Source organism: Stomoxys calcitrans, chromosome 1 (assembly GCF_963082655.1).
Source record: "Stomoxys calcitrans chromosome 1, idStoCalc2.1, whole genome shotgun sequence".
NCBI lineage: Eukaryota > Metazoa > Arthropoda > Insecta > Diptera > Muscidae > Stomoxys > Stomoxys calcitrans.
Window position 1 is genome coordinate 68,478,185 of NC_081552.1, and position 17,567 is coordinate 68,495,751.

The 17,567-nt window shown below is 33.3% G+C and overlaps 2 protein-coding genes across 7 annotated transcripts in view; one reads left to right on the top strand and one right to left on the bottom strand.

The window, feature by feature from the left end:
* LOC106090193 (putative uncharacterized protein DDB_G0271606) overlaps positions 1–17,567 on the bottom strand; it is a 539,204-nt gene that overhangs the window by 415,120 nt on the left and 106,517 nt on the right. The gene's annotated exons all lie outside the window — the stretch shown is intronic.
* Positions 9,950–16,038, top strand: LOC131998517 (protein snakeskin). The gene is made up of 3 exons (XM_059370850.1): positions 9,950–10,163; positions 15,092–15,288; positions 15,360–16,038. The coding sequence occupies exons 1-3, from the start codon at positions 10,113–10,115 to the stop codon at positions 15,598–15,600; spliced, it is 489 nt and encodes a 162-aa protein (XP_059226833.1). The 5' UTR covers positions 9,950–10,112; the 3' UTR covers positions 15,601–16,038.

The following is a 17,567-nucleotide window of genomic DNA, read 5'->3' on the forward strand; positions in this document are numbered from 1 at the left end:
TAAAATTAGGCATTCGTTATACACTTAATGAACAAAATTTATGAATGTCATATTAAATTAATTTGATTAACTAGTTTCACTTTGGTCTCATCGCAACAATAGGATCAAATGAATTTTAAAGCTAAATGTTGACCCAATAAAAATCAATGGTACATATGTAATCATTAGTTTAAACGAAGGCAATAAATGTTAGAATGGCAAATTAATTAATGTATCCACTAAAATAAATAAAACTTTAAAACGAAAATACATGAATGTTAAGCTTTAGCTATAAATTGCTTATTTATCTTTGGTCGACCTTGTGACTTTTATTTATTCAGTTTAGTTGAGAAAGCTCTAAAATTTTAAGACTTTAGCAAATGGCTAAAGTGAAGTAAATTTCGTAAATGTTAGCTAAATAACAACCAACTATCGAACAAAAACCGATTGATGTAAAGGAAAGTCAGCCAACAAGCAGCGAGGATTGAAAACTGCGTTGTTTACTCTGTCAGGTTCATGGGGGACTAAATATTCTACAACCAGTCGGGTCACTGAAGGATTACATATATCTAAAATCGCCATGATGTTTATCAATCGACCTGTGGATTGCCGATATCGCTAATGGCCACAATTTCAATCACCAAAAAAGTCATCCTGAAAAATTGCCATCATTTCTAGAGGCCGCTTTATCTATTTGTTAGACACCAAAGGCCTGCGCAAGACCATTCAAGACACACTAACAATCATAGAGTATTTCAAGAACTGGACTCTTCGCTTAAAAATACAACATTGTATGGGACAATTGAGAACTGAGTAAAATAGAAAACCAAACACCAATACAACGAGCTGAGTGAATGCATAAAATGAGCCCTTCAGCAACAAAAAAGTTTGATTCGGATTTCAATGAGTGCACGTTGTACAACGCATATATTCGGGTATTTTTTGCTTCAGATAAGGTACAATTTTTCTTGACGCCTGCTTTCGTATTACGTAATTCGCACAAAGGCAACGTGGTTGATTCGACAAAAGCATGGTAAACACAAGTAAACACACACACGCCTAGTTTTTTGTATATGCGAAAAAACAGTTCGTAAAGCGAGTACAGAATTCGAGTTCAAAATTCTCCCAAGCACCGAATGGTGGTTGTTTTCCAAAATTATTTACTCAACAGCAACTTGTTCGTTTTACTCTATCTTTAGAGTCTCGTTCTTCAGTAGTCTTGAAATACAACATCATGTCGCTTCAGCGTTTACGACTTCAGCAAAAAGTTACCAATAAATGGACTGTCTTATCTGCAGACTATAAGATTTCTTCCATTTATAATACCCTAAAACCGCATTTGATGTTCGTCAAGCTTCTAGAGCATTGCCAATATCTTTTGACACTTGAGATTCTGTATGAGGAGCTTCTGCAGCAATGCCCATATGGTTATTCTCCCCTTTTTTAAGTAAGCCTTCAGCCGATTGTCGACATCCAAGCAGACGCATTTTCCATCTCAAACCACAGACGGATTGTTCATACATATCTCAAGTCGTGCCGATTTAAATTTTTCGCTTTACAGGCGCCGCGTTTTCTATTCATCCAGTTCCGAGGGGATATATTGGGTTGCCCAAATAGTAATTGTCGGTAATATAGTAGTAATATAGTCGGCGTTGAGAAATTTTTTCAACGGCTTGCGACTCTGTAATTGCATTCTTTCTTCTGTCAGTTATCAGCTGTTACTTTTAGCTTGCTTTAGAAAAAAAGTGAGCGAAATTTTGTTTACATTTGTTTGTTTGGCGTCAAGCCGCACAGTGGGAGAAAATCGAACAAAACTAATAAAAAAATATGCCGTGTGGTTAGATCAAAGTTGTTAGCGAGATCGTGTGCAAAGTTTCAAGGCCCTAGGTTGTCCGGACGCCTTTTGGCAGGTTGATTAAGTTGGTCACCTCGGTATTTCGAAAAACTGTTCGGGCTGGCAAATCTTCATTTGGACTTACAAAAAAGTACGCCTGAGGTCTACAATATCTCCACTGGCTTCGGAGAAATACAAGTTTTAATATTTATTTGTTGAAATTTTGGTCGAGATTGGCTTCGTATTTTGCAATTTAAGAATGCGTTTTAAATTCGATTTTCATTTTTATATATGATTTAGATTTGTGACAAAATTACATACAACGACAACGTGTCCACACATTTAAGTATTCAGTTAAATGTTGTACAGCTTGGAAGTTAAAATATGTGAAAAAACGTGTATTTTTTAAATTTTTGGTCAAAAAAGGTATTTTCATTGATTAGTCTTTATTGAAATAACTTGCTCCAATACGTTATATTTTTCTTTTTTGTTTGTGAAGAGGACATATTGCACAGTGAAATTTTAACAAGATATACCAACTTAAATGGGTGCTATATGTACTTCAAAATAGGATATTTTTTATAAAAAAAAATTGGTAAAAACCCTAGAGATCTCCCAATTGGGCATGTGTTTTTTTCTCCATATGTACCCTTAACCCATACAAACAATTTTTGCACCTACAAAAATTTGTAGCCTCCACAGCAAATTTACTAAAAAATATCGATTCGAATGGGGTATTTTGGATTCCAAATAACAATAATAATAGATATTATCAGACTTGGAGATTGATTTGTGGAAAAATACTAGAAGATTGACGATTTATACAGTCGTTGCGATGTTTCTTCATTGAAATCCCTAATGGTACCTTGCAATTAAGGTTAGGTCAGTTTGGAGGATATGTGACTAGCAACCAGGCGCTTGACTCAGAGACCTTAAATCCATTGTGTTCACCCTAGAATAAAGTAGAAGAGACCAAGTAGAAGTCGAGCAATTTTTAACTCGACTCCGACTCCCACTCCGGAAAGATTGTTCAAAATTGAAAATTAAACAAGTAAAACCGTGTTAAGTTCGACGTTGCCGAACTTTGGATACCCACCACCAAGGATATAATAACCATCCTATTTAATAGTAACTCCACTACTATGTCCGTAGTTACATCTTAAGAGGAGCAATAAACCCGCTTTTTATGGAACTAAGACCCTAAATTGGAAGATCGGTCTATACGACAGCTTAATCTATATAGTCTGGCCTGATTCATACTTAAGTCATATGTCGGGAGGCTCAAACCAATTCACTATTTAAACGAAATCGGATAATAAATAAAGCTTTGTGGGCTTCAGACCCTTAATCGGAATATGAGTCTATATGACAGCTATATCTAAATATCGTTCAATCTTAACCATATTTGGGTCAGATTCCGGGAGGCTTTAGACAACTCACGGGTAATAAATGCAGCTTTTGTGAATTGCAAACCCTTAAATGGCAGATCGGTCTATATGACAGCTATATATAAATATAGTCCGATCTAAACCATACCAAGGTCGGATGTCGGGACGCGTTAAACAACTCACTGTGTCAAATTTCAGCGAAATCGGATAATAAATGCAGCTTTTATGGACTTAAGGCATATATATCCAAATATAGTCCGATCTGAACCATATTTAGGTCGGATATCCGGAGACTAAAAACAACTCACTGTTTCAAACTTCAGCGAAATCGGGTAACAAACAAAGCATTTTATTGATCTGAACCATATTCAAGTTGGATATCGGGAGGGTTAAAACAAACTCACTGTTTCAAATTTCAGCGAAATTGGATGACATTATCGGCAGATCGGTCTATATGGCAGCTATATCCAAATATAGTCCGATCTCAACCATATTTAGGTCGGATGTCTGGAGGCTTAAAACAACTCACTGTTTAAAATAAAAATAATAAATAAATCTTTTATGGGCTTCAGACCTTTTATTGGCAGATCGGTCTATATGGCAGCTATATCTAAATATAATCGGATCTGAACCACATTTAAGTTGGATGTCGGGAGGCTTAAAACAACTCACTGTGTCAAATTTCAGCGAAATCGGATAATAAATGAAGTTTTTGTGGGCCCTTTATCGGCAGGTCGGTCAATATGGCAGCTATATCTATATATAGTCTGATCTGAACCATATTTGGGTCAGATTTCGGGAAGGCTTGAAATACTCACTGCTTCAAATTTCAGCGAAATCGGATAAAAAATAAAGTATTTATGGACCCTTTATCGGCAGATTGGTCTATATATAGCAGCTATATCCAAATATGGTCCGATTTGGCTCGTTTAACCAGCGTGCATCGAAAATTATTTTATTCTACATACCAAACTTCTGTCAAAGCAGCAAAAATTAAAGCCTCTAGGAACCGAACAAAGATGATCGAGAGACTGCTTTACATGGGAGCTATATCAAGTTTTAGACTGTTTGTATTTGTGCACAGTTATTGGAAGTCGTAGCAGAACTCCGCATGCAAAATATCAGCCAAATAGGACAAAAATTGTGGCTTGTAAGGGCTCAAGAAGTCAAATCGGGAGATCGGTTTATGTGGGAACTATATCAGGTTATAGAGCGATTTGAAGCGTATTTGACACAGTCGTTTCAAGTCGTAAGAGAACACTACGTTCAAAATTTCAGCCAAATTGGGCAAAATTACGGCTTCGAGGAGCACAAGAAGTCAAAACTGGAGATCGATTTATATGGGAGCTATATCTAAATCTGATCCGATATGACCCATTTGCCTTCCCGAACGACCTATATCAATATTTATTATCTGCGATCGACCGCTATCGTGATTTCGACAGACGGACGGACGGATGGACGAACAAGAATATATATACTTTATGGGGTCTTAGACGAATATTTCCATCTAATAAAAATTAAAAAATCTTTTTCTTATGCTTTTGTAACAAAAACAACAATAATTTGCTTAATAATAACAATAATTTAGTTTATGACCATTTAGCGAAGAAAACTCGACTCCGACTCCCACTCCGGAAAGATTGTTCAAAATTGAAAATTAAACAAGTAAAACCGTGTTAAGTTCGACGTTGCCGAACTTTGGATACCCACCACCAAGGATATAATAACCATCCTATTTAATAGTAACTCCACTACTATGTCCGTAGTTACATCTTAAGAGGAGCAATAAACCCGCTTTTTATGGAACTAAGACCCTAAATTGGAAGATCGGTCTATACGACAGCTTAATCTATATAGTCTGGCCTGATTCATACTTAAGTCATATGTCGGGAGGCTCAAACCAATTCACTATTTAAACGAAATCGGATAATAAATAAAGCTTTGTGGGCTTCAGACCCTTAATCGGAATATGAGTCTATATGACAGCTATATCTAAATATCGTTCAATCTTAACCATATTTGGGTCAGATTCCGGGAGGCTTTAGACAACTCACGGGTAATAAATGCAGCTTTTGTGAATTGCAAACCCTTAAATGGCAGATCGGTCTATATGACAGCTATATATAAATATAGTCCGATCTAAACCATACCAAGGTCGGATGTCGGGACGCGTTAAACAACTCACTGTGTCAAATTTCAGCGAAATCGGATAATAAATGCAGCTTTTATGGACTTAAGGCATATATATCCAAATATAGTCCGATCTGAACCATATTTAGGTCGGATATCCGGAGACTAAAAACAACTCACTGTTTCAAACTTCAGCGAAATCGGGTAACAAACAAAGCATTTTATTGATCTGAACCATATTCAAGTTGGATATCGGGAGGGTTAAAACAAACTCACTGTTTCAAATTTCAGCGAAATTGGATGACATTATCGGCAGATCGGTCTATATGGCAGCTATATCCAAATATAGTCCGATCTCAACCATATTTAGGTCGGATGTCTGGAGGCTTAAAACAACTCACTGTTTAAAATAAAAATAATAAATAAATCTTTTATGGGCTTCAGACCTTTTATTGGCAGATCGGTCTATATGGCAGCTATATCTAAATATAATCGGATCTGAACCACATTTAAGTTGGATGTCGGGAGGCTTAAAACAACTCACTGTGTCAAATTTCAGCGAAATCGGATAATAAATGAAGTTTTTGTGGGCCCTTTATCGGCAGGTCGGTCAATATGGCAGCTATATCTATATATAGTCTGATCTGAACCATATTTGGGTCAGATTTCGGGAAGGCTTGAAATACTCACTGCTTCAAATTTCAGCGAAATCGGATAAAAAATAAAGTATTTATGGACCCTTTATCGGCAGATTGGTCTATATATAGCAGCTATATCCAAATATGGTCCGATTTGGCTCGTTTAACCAGCGTGCATCGAAAATTATTTTATTCTACATACCAAACTTCTGTCAAAGCAGCAAAAATTAAAGCCTCTAGGAACCGAACAAAGATGATCGAGAGACTGCTTTACATGGGAGCTATATCAAGTTTTAGACTGTTTGTATTTGTGCACAGTTATTGGAAGTCGTAGCAGAACTCCGCATGCAAAATATCAGCCAAATAGGACAAAAATTGTGGCTTGTAAGGGCTCAAGAAGTCAAATCGGGAGATCGGTTTATGTGGGAACTATATCAGGTTATAGAGCGATTTGAAGCGTATTTGACACAGTCGTTTCAAGTCGTAAGAGAACACTACGTTCAAAATTTCAGCCAAATTGGGCAAAATTACGGCTTCGAGGAGCACAAGAAGTCAAAACTGGAGATCGATTTATATGGGAGCTATATCTAAATCTGATCCGATATGACCCATTTGCCTTCCCGAACGACCTATATCAATATTTATTATCTGCGATCGACCGCTATCGTGATTTCGACAGACGGACGGACGGATGGACGAACAAGAATATATATACTTTATGGGGTCTTAGACGAATATTTCCATCTAATAAAAATTAAAAAATCTTTTTCTTATGCTTTTGTAACAAAAACAACAATAATTTGCTTAATAATAACAATAATTTAGTTTATGACCATTTAGCGAAGAAAAGTGTATTTTAATGACTTTGACCTAAAACCACATCTGCGTTAAATGTAGTAGTCTTATCTTATATTAATTTATTTAATAGTAAAGAAACAATCAAATGCAACAAGACTCTAAATTGATTTCCCGAAATCTCACTCCTAAGAATTTTGAGAAAAATTGTTGTTTGAATTTTTGAGCTATAAAGATTTCCAACTTTTGACAAGCTAATTTTCCACCAAAACATGACATAATATGACGGGAAACATTTTTAACTAGTTTCATTCATCTACTTTACGCCAATTCAAGTTTCATTAGACTACTTGTTACCTAACTCGTGCTAGAATTTTTCTAAAACATCATAGATACTTCTTATTGATGTAGGTCGTTGGTCGTTGCAAATGGGTCATTCGGTCCAGATTGATTTTAGTTTAGTTTTCGTACTACGTTTCTTTCAAACGGTCCGAGGACTGAGCTTTTTCAAACAATAGGTGCTATTACAGGGTTACAAGGAAGAGAGATTAACTAGCATAGTGATTGACGCATTAACAAGCTTAGCGATTGACTCAGAATCACTTTCTGGTTCAATTTAGCTATGTCCGTCTGTCAGTCAGTCCGTCTGTGTGTCTTTCTGTTCATGTCAATTTGGATACAATATTACAGGCATCTTTTTTGGCCTTGAGACGAAGCCTATTGAAATTGGAAAAAATCGGTTCAGCTTCTGATCACCAGTGAATTCTATAAAAATCGGTTCAGATTTTGGTATAGCTCTCATTTATATGTGTCGCCCGATTTTTACTTCTAAAGCATTTGCATGCGCATTTATCAACCAATCGGAAATCGGTTCAGCTTCTGATCACCAGTGAATTTCATTAAAATCGGTTCAGATTTTGATATAGCTCCCATGTATATGTGTCGCCCGATTTTTACTTCTACAGCATTTGCAAGCGCATTTATCATCGAATCTTCTCAAAATTTTGCACAACTATTCCCTCTATTGCTCCTAAAATATGTACGGGTTTTGGTCGAAATTCTACAAAGAGATAACATTTTATTCAATGCAATGGTTAAGACAAAATTTCAATAAAATTTTCTCTAAAGCTTAAAATTTTAATGAATTTTTTTCCAAACATAAAATTTTAATAACATTTTTTCCAAACGCACGATGAATTTTGTTTTTAACAAAATATCAACGAATTTTTTTAAACAATTTTAAGGCTAAATTTTCTTATCACAGCATTTGCATTTTTTAATGTAATATTTTCTAACAACAAAAATTCAATGAGATTTTTTCTAATGACAAATGTCAAGACAAATGAAATTTTTTCTCAACGCAAAAATTTAATGAAATATTTTCTTCAGACAAGAGTTTAAAAAAATTTTTTCTTTATACAAAATTTTAATGTTTTTGTTTTTTTTTTTTTTTTGACAATATTTTTATAAAACTTACTATTTTTTTAAATTGATATTTTTTGTGAAAAAATTATTAAAAGTTTCTTAAAAACAACACTTCAATAACATTTTCTCTAATAAACAATATTTCGATAAAAGTTTCTTTAAGAAAAACTTCCCTGAAATTTTGCCTGTTTTAATTTTGCTGTTTTCCAATGTAAGTTCGGGATCTTTCTGTTTTTTATTTAATTTATATATCAATATTCCAATGGAATGCGTTTTCAAGATATGATATATCCAAATGAAGAAAAATCACGAGATTTATATGCGAAATCTCGCCAAATAATTTAAATACAAAACAAGAAGATCTCGAACTGGAATTTAAAAACAGCAAAATTGAATACATCAGTCTACCATAATAAAAAACACAACATTTAATTTTTTATTCTAAAAAATGTTAACAATTTAATTTTTTTTTACATTTTTTATTATTTTGCCAGGAGTCGGAGTCAAGATGATTTTCTCGACTCCGACTCTGATCCGCAGCCCTGGTTTGAAGGGGTTGCCGCAGAGTGGCACCACTTCGTATAGAAGTTTACACAGACGATTACCAAAGGTATGTTAGGTTAGGTTGAAAAGAGGGTGTAATAACAGATCGAAATGTTTGGTAAAACAATAGCGGTATATTTGCTAAAACCAGCAGTCATGTTTGCTTTCCCATTTTCTGCAGGCAAACGTTTTGCTATTTTGATCAACAAATTTCGTTGCGTGTATGGATCCTTGTCGCCTCTTGTTATGGGTAAAAAAATTCTTTCAAAACTAGCTATTCACAGAGTGATATTAAATAACACCCAAAATTCATCCTTGAGCGCCAAATAAGCAAACAAAAAAAAAATAGAAATACATTTTCTACACCAAAAATACCACAAATGTGCTACATATGGTACAGAAAAAATTCCCAGAACTATTAACTAAGAAAAATGTAGCCCACAAAGAGCATTTGAAAATTATACCTAAACCGCTGGCATCAAGTTCAAAATATTTGAAGAAACAAATTTTATGACGTTATTTAATTGCTTCCTATGGACTTCCAACCGGAAGTGTATCACAGAAAAAATTCTTTACTCATCCAAGACTGCTTAGCCTAGAAGCCAATAAAACAGCCATCATTCACTCTACAAAACGATGAATAATGCACAACATTTTATTAGGCATATTTTGATTGGGAAATAGCGAATGAAGTCATTATAGTGGCATCGACCATTACAGAGAACCGAACCTCTCGAGATAAGATAATACTGCCCATTTCATGATATCAATGGGCTGCGATTGTTTTTGTTTTTTTTTTTTTGTTGCTGAAATTGTTAAACAATGTGGAATTGTAAACAGAAATTCGTAACCCATTTTAAGGTGGACTAATAATAAAAAAAAGAAAAAAAAAAAACGGCGAGTATAACTGTTTCGTACGTGAAAACATAAACCTTATCTCTAAACTTAACTGAGGTGTTCTCCGTCGATGTAGCAAGTGTAGCGAATGCCTGCCTGAAGCCCCTACATAGATGGGGGCTTTAGACTAAATACAAATATCTTATCTTATCTTATCACATCGGTGACTTGTGCCCCCACACAGGCAAACACCTGCTATAAACCCAATGGACTTATACAATTACAAAGAAATTCGAAAGCAACAGGTTGCATGAAAATGCGAAAGAAGGAAAGAAAAAATATGGAATTTTGTAGCTTTCGATGGGGGCTTCAATATCATTTGTCGCCCAAGTGTGTCAGTAAACGAACGAAAACGCAACGAAAATAAAGAATACAAGATTTCTTGGAGGAAAATCATTTGTAATCAAAAAGAAAACAAGAAAATTACAAATTTTAATTTTAATTTGAATTTTATTAAATAACAAAAAATTCGCTAAGAAAATGGTGTCTGTGGAAACAATTGGATCAATATTCATCAAAGCTTTGAAATTGGTAAAGCATAAATTCTAAGAAGAAATCTTAAAAAATGTCCAAAAGAATTTTTGGGATAGTGAATGATGAAAAAGTTAAAGTAAATCAAATTATTAAGCACGTGGGACCTTAGAGAACACAGCAGCATTATAAAAATCTCATGGACGATTTTGGACAAATTAAAAAAAAAAAAATATTCAAGTATAGAAACTTGTCGTAATGACTCATGTTTTCCTCCAAATGAAAATCGTGTTGGAAGAATACCATCCTTTACTTATATGAAGAGATTGTTCGATCTCTAAGTAAAACCTTTCTTTAGTATGCAAAATGATTTATTTTAAAGAATCGATTGTGCAAGAGTCAAATTTTTAAAGTGTGGTGATAAAATGTTTTGAAAAAACGCTGTTTTAAAAGCTGTTTATGGAAGAAGCAAAATATTAACAGTGGCAGTAAAAATGATTTAATGTGCATGTTTATTTTTGAAAAGGGTGAGGGCATACTCATCTTAATTGCTACGAGACCTACAATACCAAAATTCCTCGATTATGTAAGGTTAGATATTGCAGGACGCCCGAATTCATTCCCACTTAGCCAGTTTTTGTACATTGCCATGGGACAAAGTCGCAGGTGAAAATGTCACTCAGGACCTCCGCACTGATAAAACCAACTTGTTACCAATTTTGCTACGGGAGCTATTCAGATATCCACATCTTTTACAAAAATAACTAATTGGCATAAAGTGAAAACAGAGTTATCCGCGACCATAATAGCTCACAAAAGTCAACTTAAAGGCTTCCAAAAAAAAATTGCAATGATGATGATGTGGCATACATTTTAGTGTTGCTAGCAATTAGAGGCAAAAACTTCAAGTAATAAGTAATATCCGTATTCACATAAATGCCAATATTTGTCTTAAAGATAATTTCATGGCAAATTTTAGCAAATGGTCGTAGTGAGAGTAATAGGTTACTGTCTTCTAGAATCTTTCTTCAGCTAGCAAAAAATTGGTAGAACTTAAAAAATAGTAACAACAAGGAAAAAACAATTTTATCCGTTTTCATCCGTCCACAGCAAATGCCAGAATATTGAGAACAGAAATACACCATGGAAAAACAAAAGGCTAAGAAAACACAAACTTATTTTATCCGATTTAACCGAAGAGAAGAAAAAGTGCGCACAAAAAATTTTTTTAGTTAAAATACCTTTCAAAGCTATTTTGGAGGAAGAACTAAGAGATTAAACTGCTATAGTTTTATCCGTTTTTATATGATCATATGAAATGGATTAGTTTTGCCTAAGCTTTCTCTGTCAAAATAAAAGATCATAACTTAAATATATGTGTTTATCCACTTTATCCGCTCACAATCTCAAGAGGCAAATTTAAATCCATTGTCTTAGGAAACTGTTAATAATACTTTCTTCCAGAATCTGCCTTTAGGAGCAAAAAAATGTAAATAGCATTAATAAAAGTAATAAAAAACGGAAAGGCATTTATCCATTTTTATCCGTTCACTGTAAATTTCAAAAACTAAAATTATTACCTCAAATAAATTTATCCAATTTTATCTCTTCATAGCAACAGTCAAAAAGCTAAAGCATAAAACCTGCTATGGCAAAAAAGCAGAAACAGAAGTGTAAAATTTTTAATAAACCGTATTTTTAAAAAGTAAACAATTTTGATTCAAAGATTAATTGAAGCTCAAATTGTAGAAACAAAAATCATGACACTTCCTACTGCCTTTACCAACTAAAAGAGTTCAAAAATTTAAAATACTAGTAATAAATAGGAAAAACTTCTATTGCCCGCTTTTATCCGTGAACAGCAAATGATACAAATTTGAAAACAAAAACACAAATTTTTTTACAAAAAAAAAAAAAAAAAAAAACAAAAATCATAGAATGTTTAGTTTTTAGTTATACATATTATACGAATTTATATTACAGCCAAATTTTGATTCAGATAGCAATTTAAAAAAATACACTTCACTAACTGTATCTCTTCACATAAATCCGACCGAAAAATTGTATAGAAAGATTTATTTGAGCAAAATTTTTCGAGTTTTATATAAGAAAACTTTTATCCGTCAAAATTATATGTATTACTACAAAGTTAGGGTTGTTATTAAAGTGTTTATGTGTTATCCGCATTATCCACTTTTATCCTTAGATTTAGATTTTTTTCTTATCAATACAAAGAATTTGATACAAATGAATATTAGAATTGAAAAAAAGACAATATATAGTAAAATAAGAGTATACTTGAATACTAATACTGGAATGAAATTGTGATATTCTCAAAGAAAATTTTATCCACATAACCTCCTAGAATGTCATTATTAGTTCGCTGTTGTTGGAAACATTAGGAAGTACATTATTAATCTGGTAAATGGAAAAGTAGGAAATAGTAGTTCAGTTTTCATGCTTGTCAAATAATTTGGCCTTAAGCAACTAAAGTGTTACAATCAATTGCTCAGTTGCCCCTACATGTAATAAAACAAATTGCCCTACCCAAACTTCACTTTCATCGACATTTTTTTTTTTTAAGGCAAAAATAAAAAACAAAAAAACAGTAATTTTTACCTTGACTTGTATGGAAATAGAAGCTTATAAGCATTATTAATTACTCATAACATTCTTCATGCCCTATAGATACTAAACACCACCACAGATATAACAACAAAAAACAAAACAACATAGCCATATAGAGAATATTGCAAAATATTAATGGAAGAGTACAAACCTTTATTAGCTTGGATTTTTCATGTTGACAACAACGTTTCAAGTGTATGTACGTAAAAATGAGTGAACATTTCTATATGAAATATTATGACTATTGATATTGACCACGCTTATGGGAGTGGTAATGTTTGATCAAAGAAATATTGAATTTCATTCGAAAAAGCAGCAGTAAACGGCAAACAAGCACAAGTAATAATGCCAACCAAATGAAAGCAGTGGGAAGTGTTCAATTAAAATGAATCATACCACATGTAAAACAAGTGTTTATTTACCGATGTAAAACAAGCAACAGAGTGAAGGCTAATTTCTTGCTAGAACACTTGAACCAAATTCAAATGAGTTTTATATGCTTCATAGGAAAAAAATTAGTTTTTTTCATATTTCAAAAGAATTCTCAGGCGAAAGCAAAGTTAAGATAAATATCAAATAATTGAGTATCAATGTTCAAGTTAATTATATAAAAAAAAATGTTTTAAATGCGTCTTAACGAAAGAGTGGATAATTACGGATAATGATTTTCAAACAATTTGAATAACACTTCATAAAAGCAATAGCAAAGGCAATTGTTAAAAAAAACTAGCACGACAACAACGGATAAAAAGGGGGGAAATTGAATATTAGAATCAATGTCACAAATGTTTACTTGAAATTGCTTTATATAGATGGAGCCAAATATAGAAATGATAATCATGGATAATGAGATAATGCATTTTTACGTCATTCGTAAGATATGTTTAGAGAATTTTTGTAATTTTTAGTTATTCAAATAAGATCAGTAAAAAGCTTACCAATAGGAAACATTGATTTGAAATTTCAGAAATTAAAAAAGTTTATCCGCAGTGGATAAAAACGAATAAAAAATAAAATTATTTAAGAGTACAATATGAATCAAATAATTTCAAAGTTTTTAAAAAAGAACAGTTATATTGGTTTGCCCAATGTTAGTTATTTGAGGCTTTGTCAAAACATTTTTAAATTTCTGATAAAAATAATTTAAAAAATTTACGTTTTCAATTTGGATTTGTAAATGAGAGATTTTAACACTAGCATTCTTCTTTTAATTATGTTTCGTTACAACCGACAAAAGGGCGGAAAAAGGCCCAAATTGTGAATTTTAGTAGAAAAACATACTTCAAACTATCTCAAATGCATATGGCATAATTCGCAACGATTGATTTTTACAATACTTTGGTTTTGGATAAGTGGATAATATAATGGATAAAGGCCATGAATAGATTTTTTTTTGTTTTATAAAAGTAACACAAAACATGTACAACTTCAGTTTAGATTTGTGAATTGGAGATTTAGGCAATTGCATTTTTCTTCTGATTGTGTTTCGTTACAACGGATAATCAAGGATAAGGGTGGATAAAAGTCTAGATTGTGAATTTTAGTAGAAAATAATACTTCAAATTATCACAAATGCATTGGAGAAGATTTAGAACAATTGATTTCCGCAATATTTTAATTTTTGGTAAGCGGTTAAAAACAGATACAGGCCTTTAATGTAATTTGTTGATAAAAAATAATTGCAAAAACTCACAAATTCAGCTTGAGTTTGTATATGAGAAGTCTAATTACTTACATTTATATTTTTTAGCGTATTTCGTTACAACGGATAATAATAGAAAAGGGCGGATATCAACCTACATTTTTTTATTAAAAAAAACATTTCAAACTTTCTCTTGCGTTTAAAAGATAATTTGCAACAAGAGATCTCTCTAAAATTTCAATTTCAGATAAGCGGATACCAATGAATAAAATTTAAAATTAAATTTTTGATAAAACTTTTAAAAAAATCTACGATTTGGATTTGTCCATGTCAGATTCTACCACTAATTTTCTACTTATCGACTTCGTTTTGACGGATTAAAACGGATGACAGCTTCAATAGAATAATAACGAATAACCGCTTAGGAACAATTCCTGAATCATTCGCAGCTACTACTAAGATAATAAGGCACAACAAATTTCACAAATATTTCAACTTTTCCTAGATGGATAATAACGTATAACAACTTTAGCTGTTTTACGCATCCACATCTAGTAGAACAGCGATAAATATAAAAATCGAGTTGAAGGACTTTATTCCTATATTTCCCAGAACAAATCTCATAAAACTACAAAACATATAACTTAAAACGTTGAACTCTTTGCAATTATCCAATCCCATATGTTTATTTTTTTCTATTCAATTATTATTCCTTCAGGTTCTCAACTTGATCATTTTGATTTTATATCGCATTGGTGATGGCGGCGAGTTCTTGGGTATTGGAGGCACTTGGAATTTAAATGAAGAGAAAAGTGCCGATTGTGAAATTGTGGCCTCGGGCGTAATGGTGGGCTTTTTCATTTATACCGGCTGTCATACCATTGCCTTTCTGTTTGGCACAACCAAACACAAGAGGTAAGTAGAGTGATTATAAGAAAACACACTTTGTATGGAAATTGAAAATTAAAAGTTAAATATTTTTCCAGAGAATTATCCGATACCATTATGAATGTGGTGGGCACTTTAATGTGGGTAGCTGTAGGCGGTACTGCATTGCACTACTGGAAGGGTTACATGAAGGACAATGACTATCTGTATGTCGCCTCGGAACGCCAAGTTGGTATTGCCATGGGTGCTTTGTGTGTCATTGAGGGTGCCTTGTATCTTTTGGATACTGTACTGGCCTGCATACATTACTCCAAGGGTGATACAGACTATGTACAATAATCACAGAACTGCGCAAAAAAGCGGAGAAGAAGCGAGAGCTGCAGTTCTCGATGCTAAGGGAAAGGATAAGCAAACGATGGTTTAAGTTGTATTTCTTTATTTTAAGTTGCTATACGAATATATTTACCGATCCATTTTTAAGATGACCTACTGGGGTGTTAAACAAACTATGCATAGGCCTAGGTGCATACAAGTTTTAAATAATTTCAATTGTTTTTTATGTAAAAGTCTCTTAATAGCCCCAATATCTTATGTACAAGTTTGCCTTATGACCGCTACTATGCCATGAACATTTTGTTATTTTAAATATTCCTCAATTTATTTTGTTTTACCACAAGCAGCCTTAAGTTCAATTTGCTATTGTATTTTTTTTAATAAAGTTTTAATCTTTTTTTTTTTAGTTAAACAAACGAGACTACAAATATTTGTGCTTTGTAATTGAATTTGTTTAACATTGCCCTGTGTGTATTTTAGTGTGTACAATGGCGTATTTAAATTGAGACTGATGTGTTGTTCAACATGCTGTGAGAATTTCAAACATTTGACTACTTTGAATCAAATAAGAGGAGAAGCATTGCCAACATCTTTAATTTTTAATAGAAATTAGACAGAATTAATTACAAAAGTCGTTAAAGTTAGAGTGAATGTGTTTGATGTTTTGCTTAGAATTTTAACTCTCAAATTCAGCGTCTTTGGCTTTAAAAACTTTAAATGTGTTCGTAGAGACATGTGGATGATGTAGAGAGCAGGTGATGTGCAAAAAGTAGAGGTAAGGCCAAAAAGCAAAGGGAAAACTCACACAATGTTAACTTTGAATGTTTTGATTATTTGAGGCATATACGAGAGAAAGGATGTTGTTTCGCATGTATCATGTAAACCCTCAGATCAATCTCGGACCTTGCGCAAGTAAAGGATGGGTTACTCCTTTCCAGAGCCATAGCCAGAGAGAGAGAATCTTGGAAACCACCACCATGGATTCTGCTAAATTTAAATAAAATAAATTTAGTTGAGGGCATTCTTTTATTCTACACACAAAACTTCTGCCAAACCAGCAAAAATTAAAGCTTCTAGAACCGAACAAGGATAACCACCGAGAGACCGGTTTATATGGGAGCTATACCAGGTTATAGACTGATTTGGACCTTACATGGCACAGTTGTTGGAAGTCCTAACAGAACACTCTCTGCAATATCGGACAAAAACTGCGGCTTCAGTGGCTCAAAAAGTTAAAACAGGAGATCGGTTTATATGGGAGCTATATCAGGTTATAGACCGATTTGAACCGTACTTGGCACATTTTTTGAAAAAGTAAGTGAACCGCATGTAAAATTTCAGCCAAAAACAAAAATTGCGGTTTGTAAGGGCTCAATAAGTCAAATCGGGAGATCGGTTTATATGGGAGTTATATCATGTTATAGACCGATTTGGACCGCACAGTTATTGGAAGCCACATCAGAACACTATCTGAAAAATTTGAACCAAAAATTGCAGCTTCCAGTGACTCAAGAAGCCAAATCGGGAGATTGATGTATATGGGAGCTATATCTAAATCTGAACCGGTATGGTCCATTTGCAATCTCCAGCGACCTACATTAATATTAAGTATCTGTACAAAATTTCGAGTGGCTAGCTTTAAGCGTTCGACCGCAATCGTGATTTCGACAGACGGACGGACGGACGGATATGGCTAGATCGACTCAGAACGTTGAGACGATCAAGAATATATATACTTTATGGGATCTTACCAAATATTTCGAGAGAAGCAAGCAGAAAGAGTTAAACTTAATGCTTTTGTTTCTTTGAGAAGTGCCGGAAGAATAATACAACAACAGCAGAATAATAAGGTAAGGTAAGATAAGATAAGGTATAATAAGGTAATAATAAGTCACAGGACGAAGCAAAACATACAGGAGCAGAAGAGTAGTAGAATTTACTCAAATACTGTATCAATGCAAAGAAGTCGATTT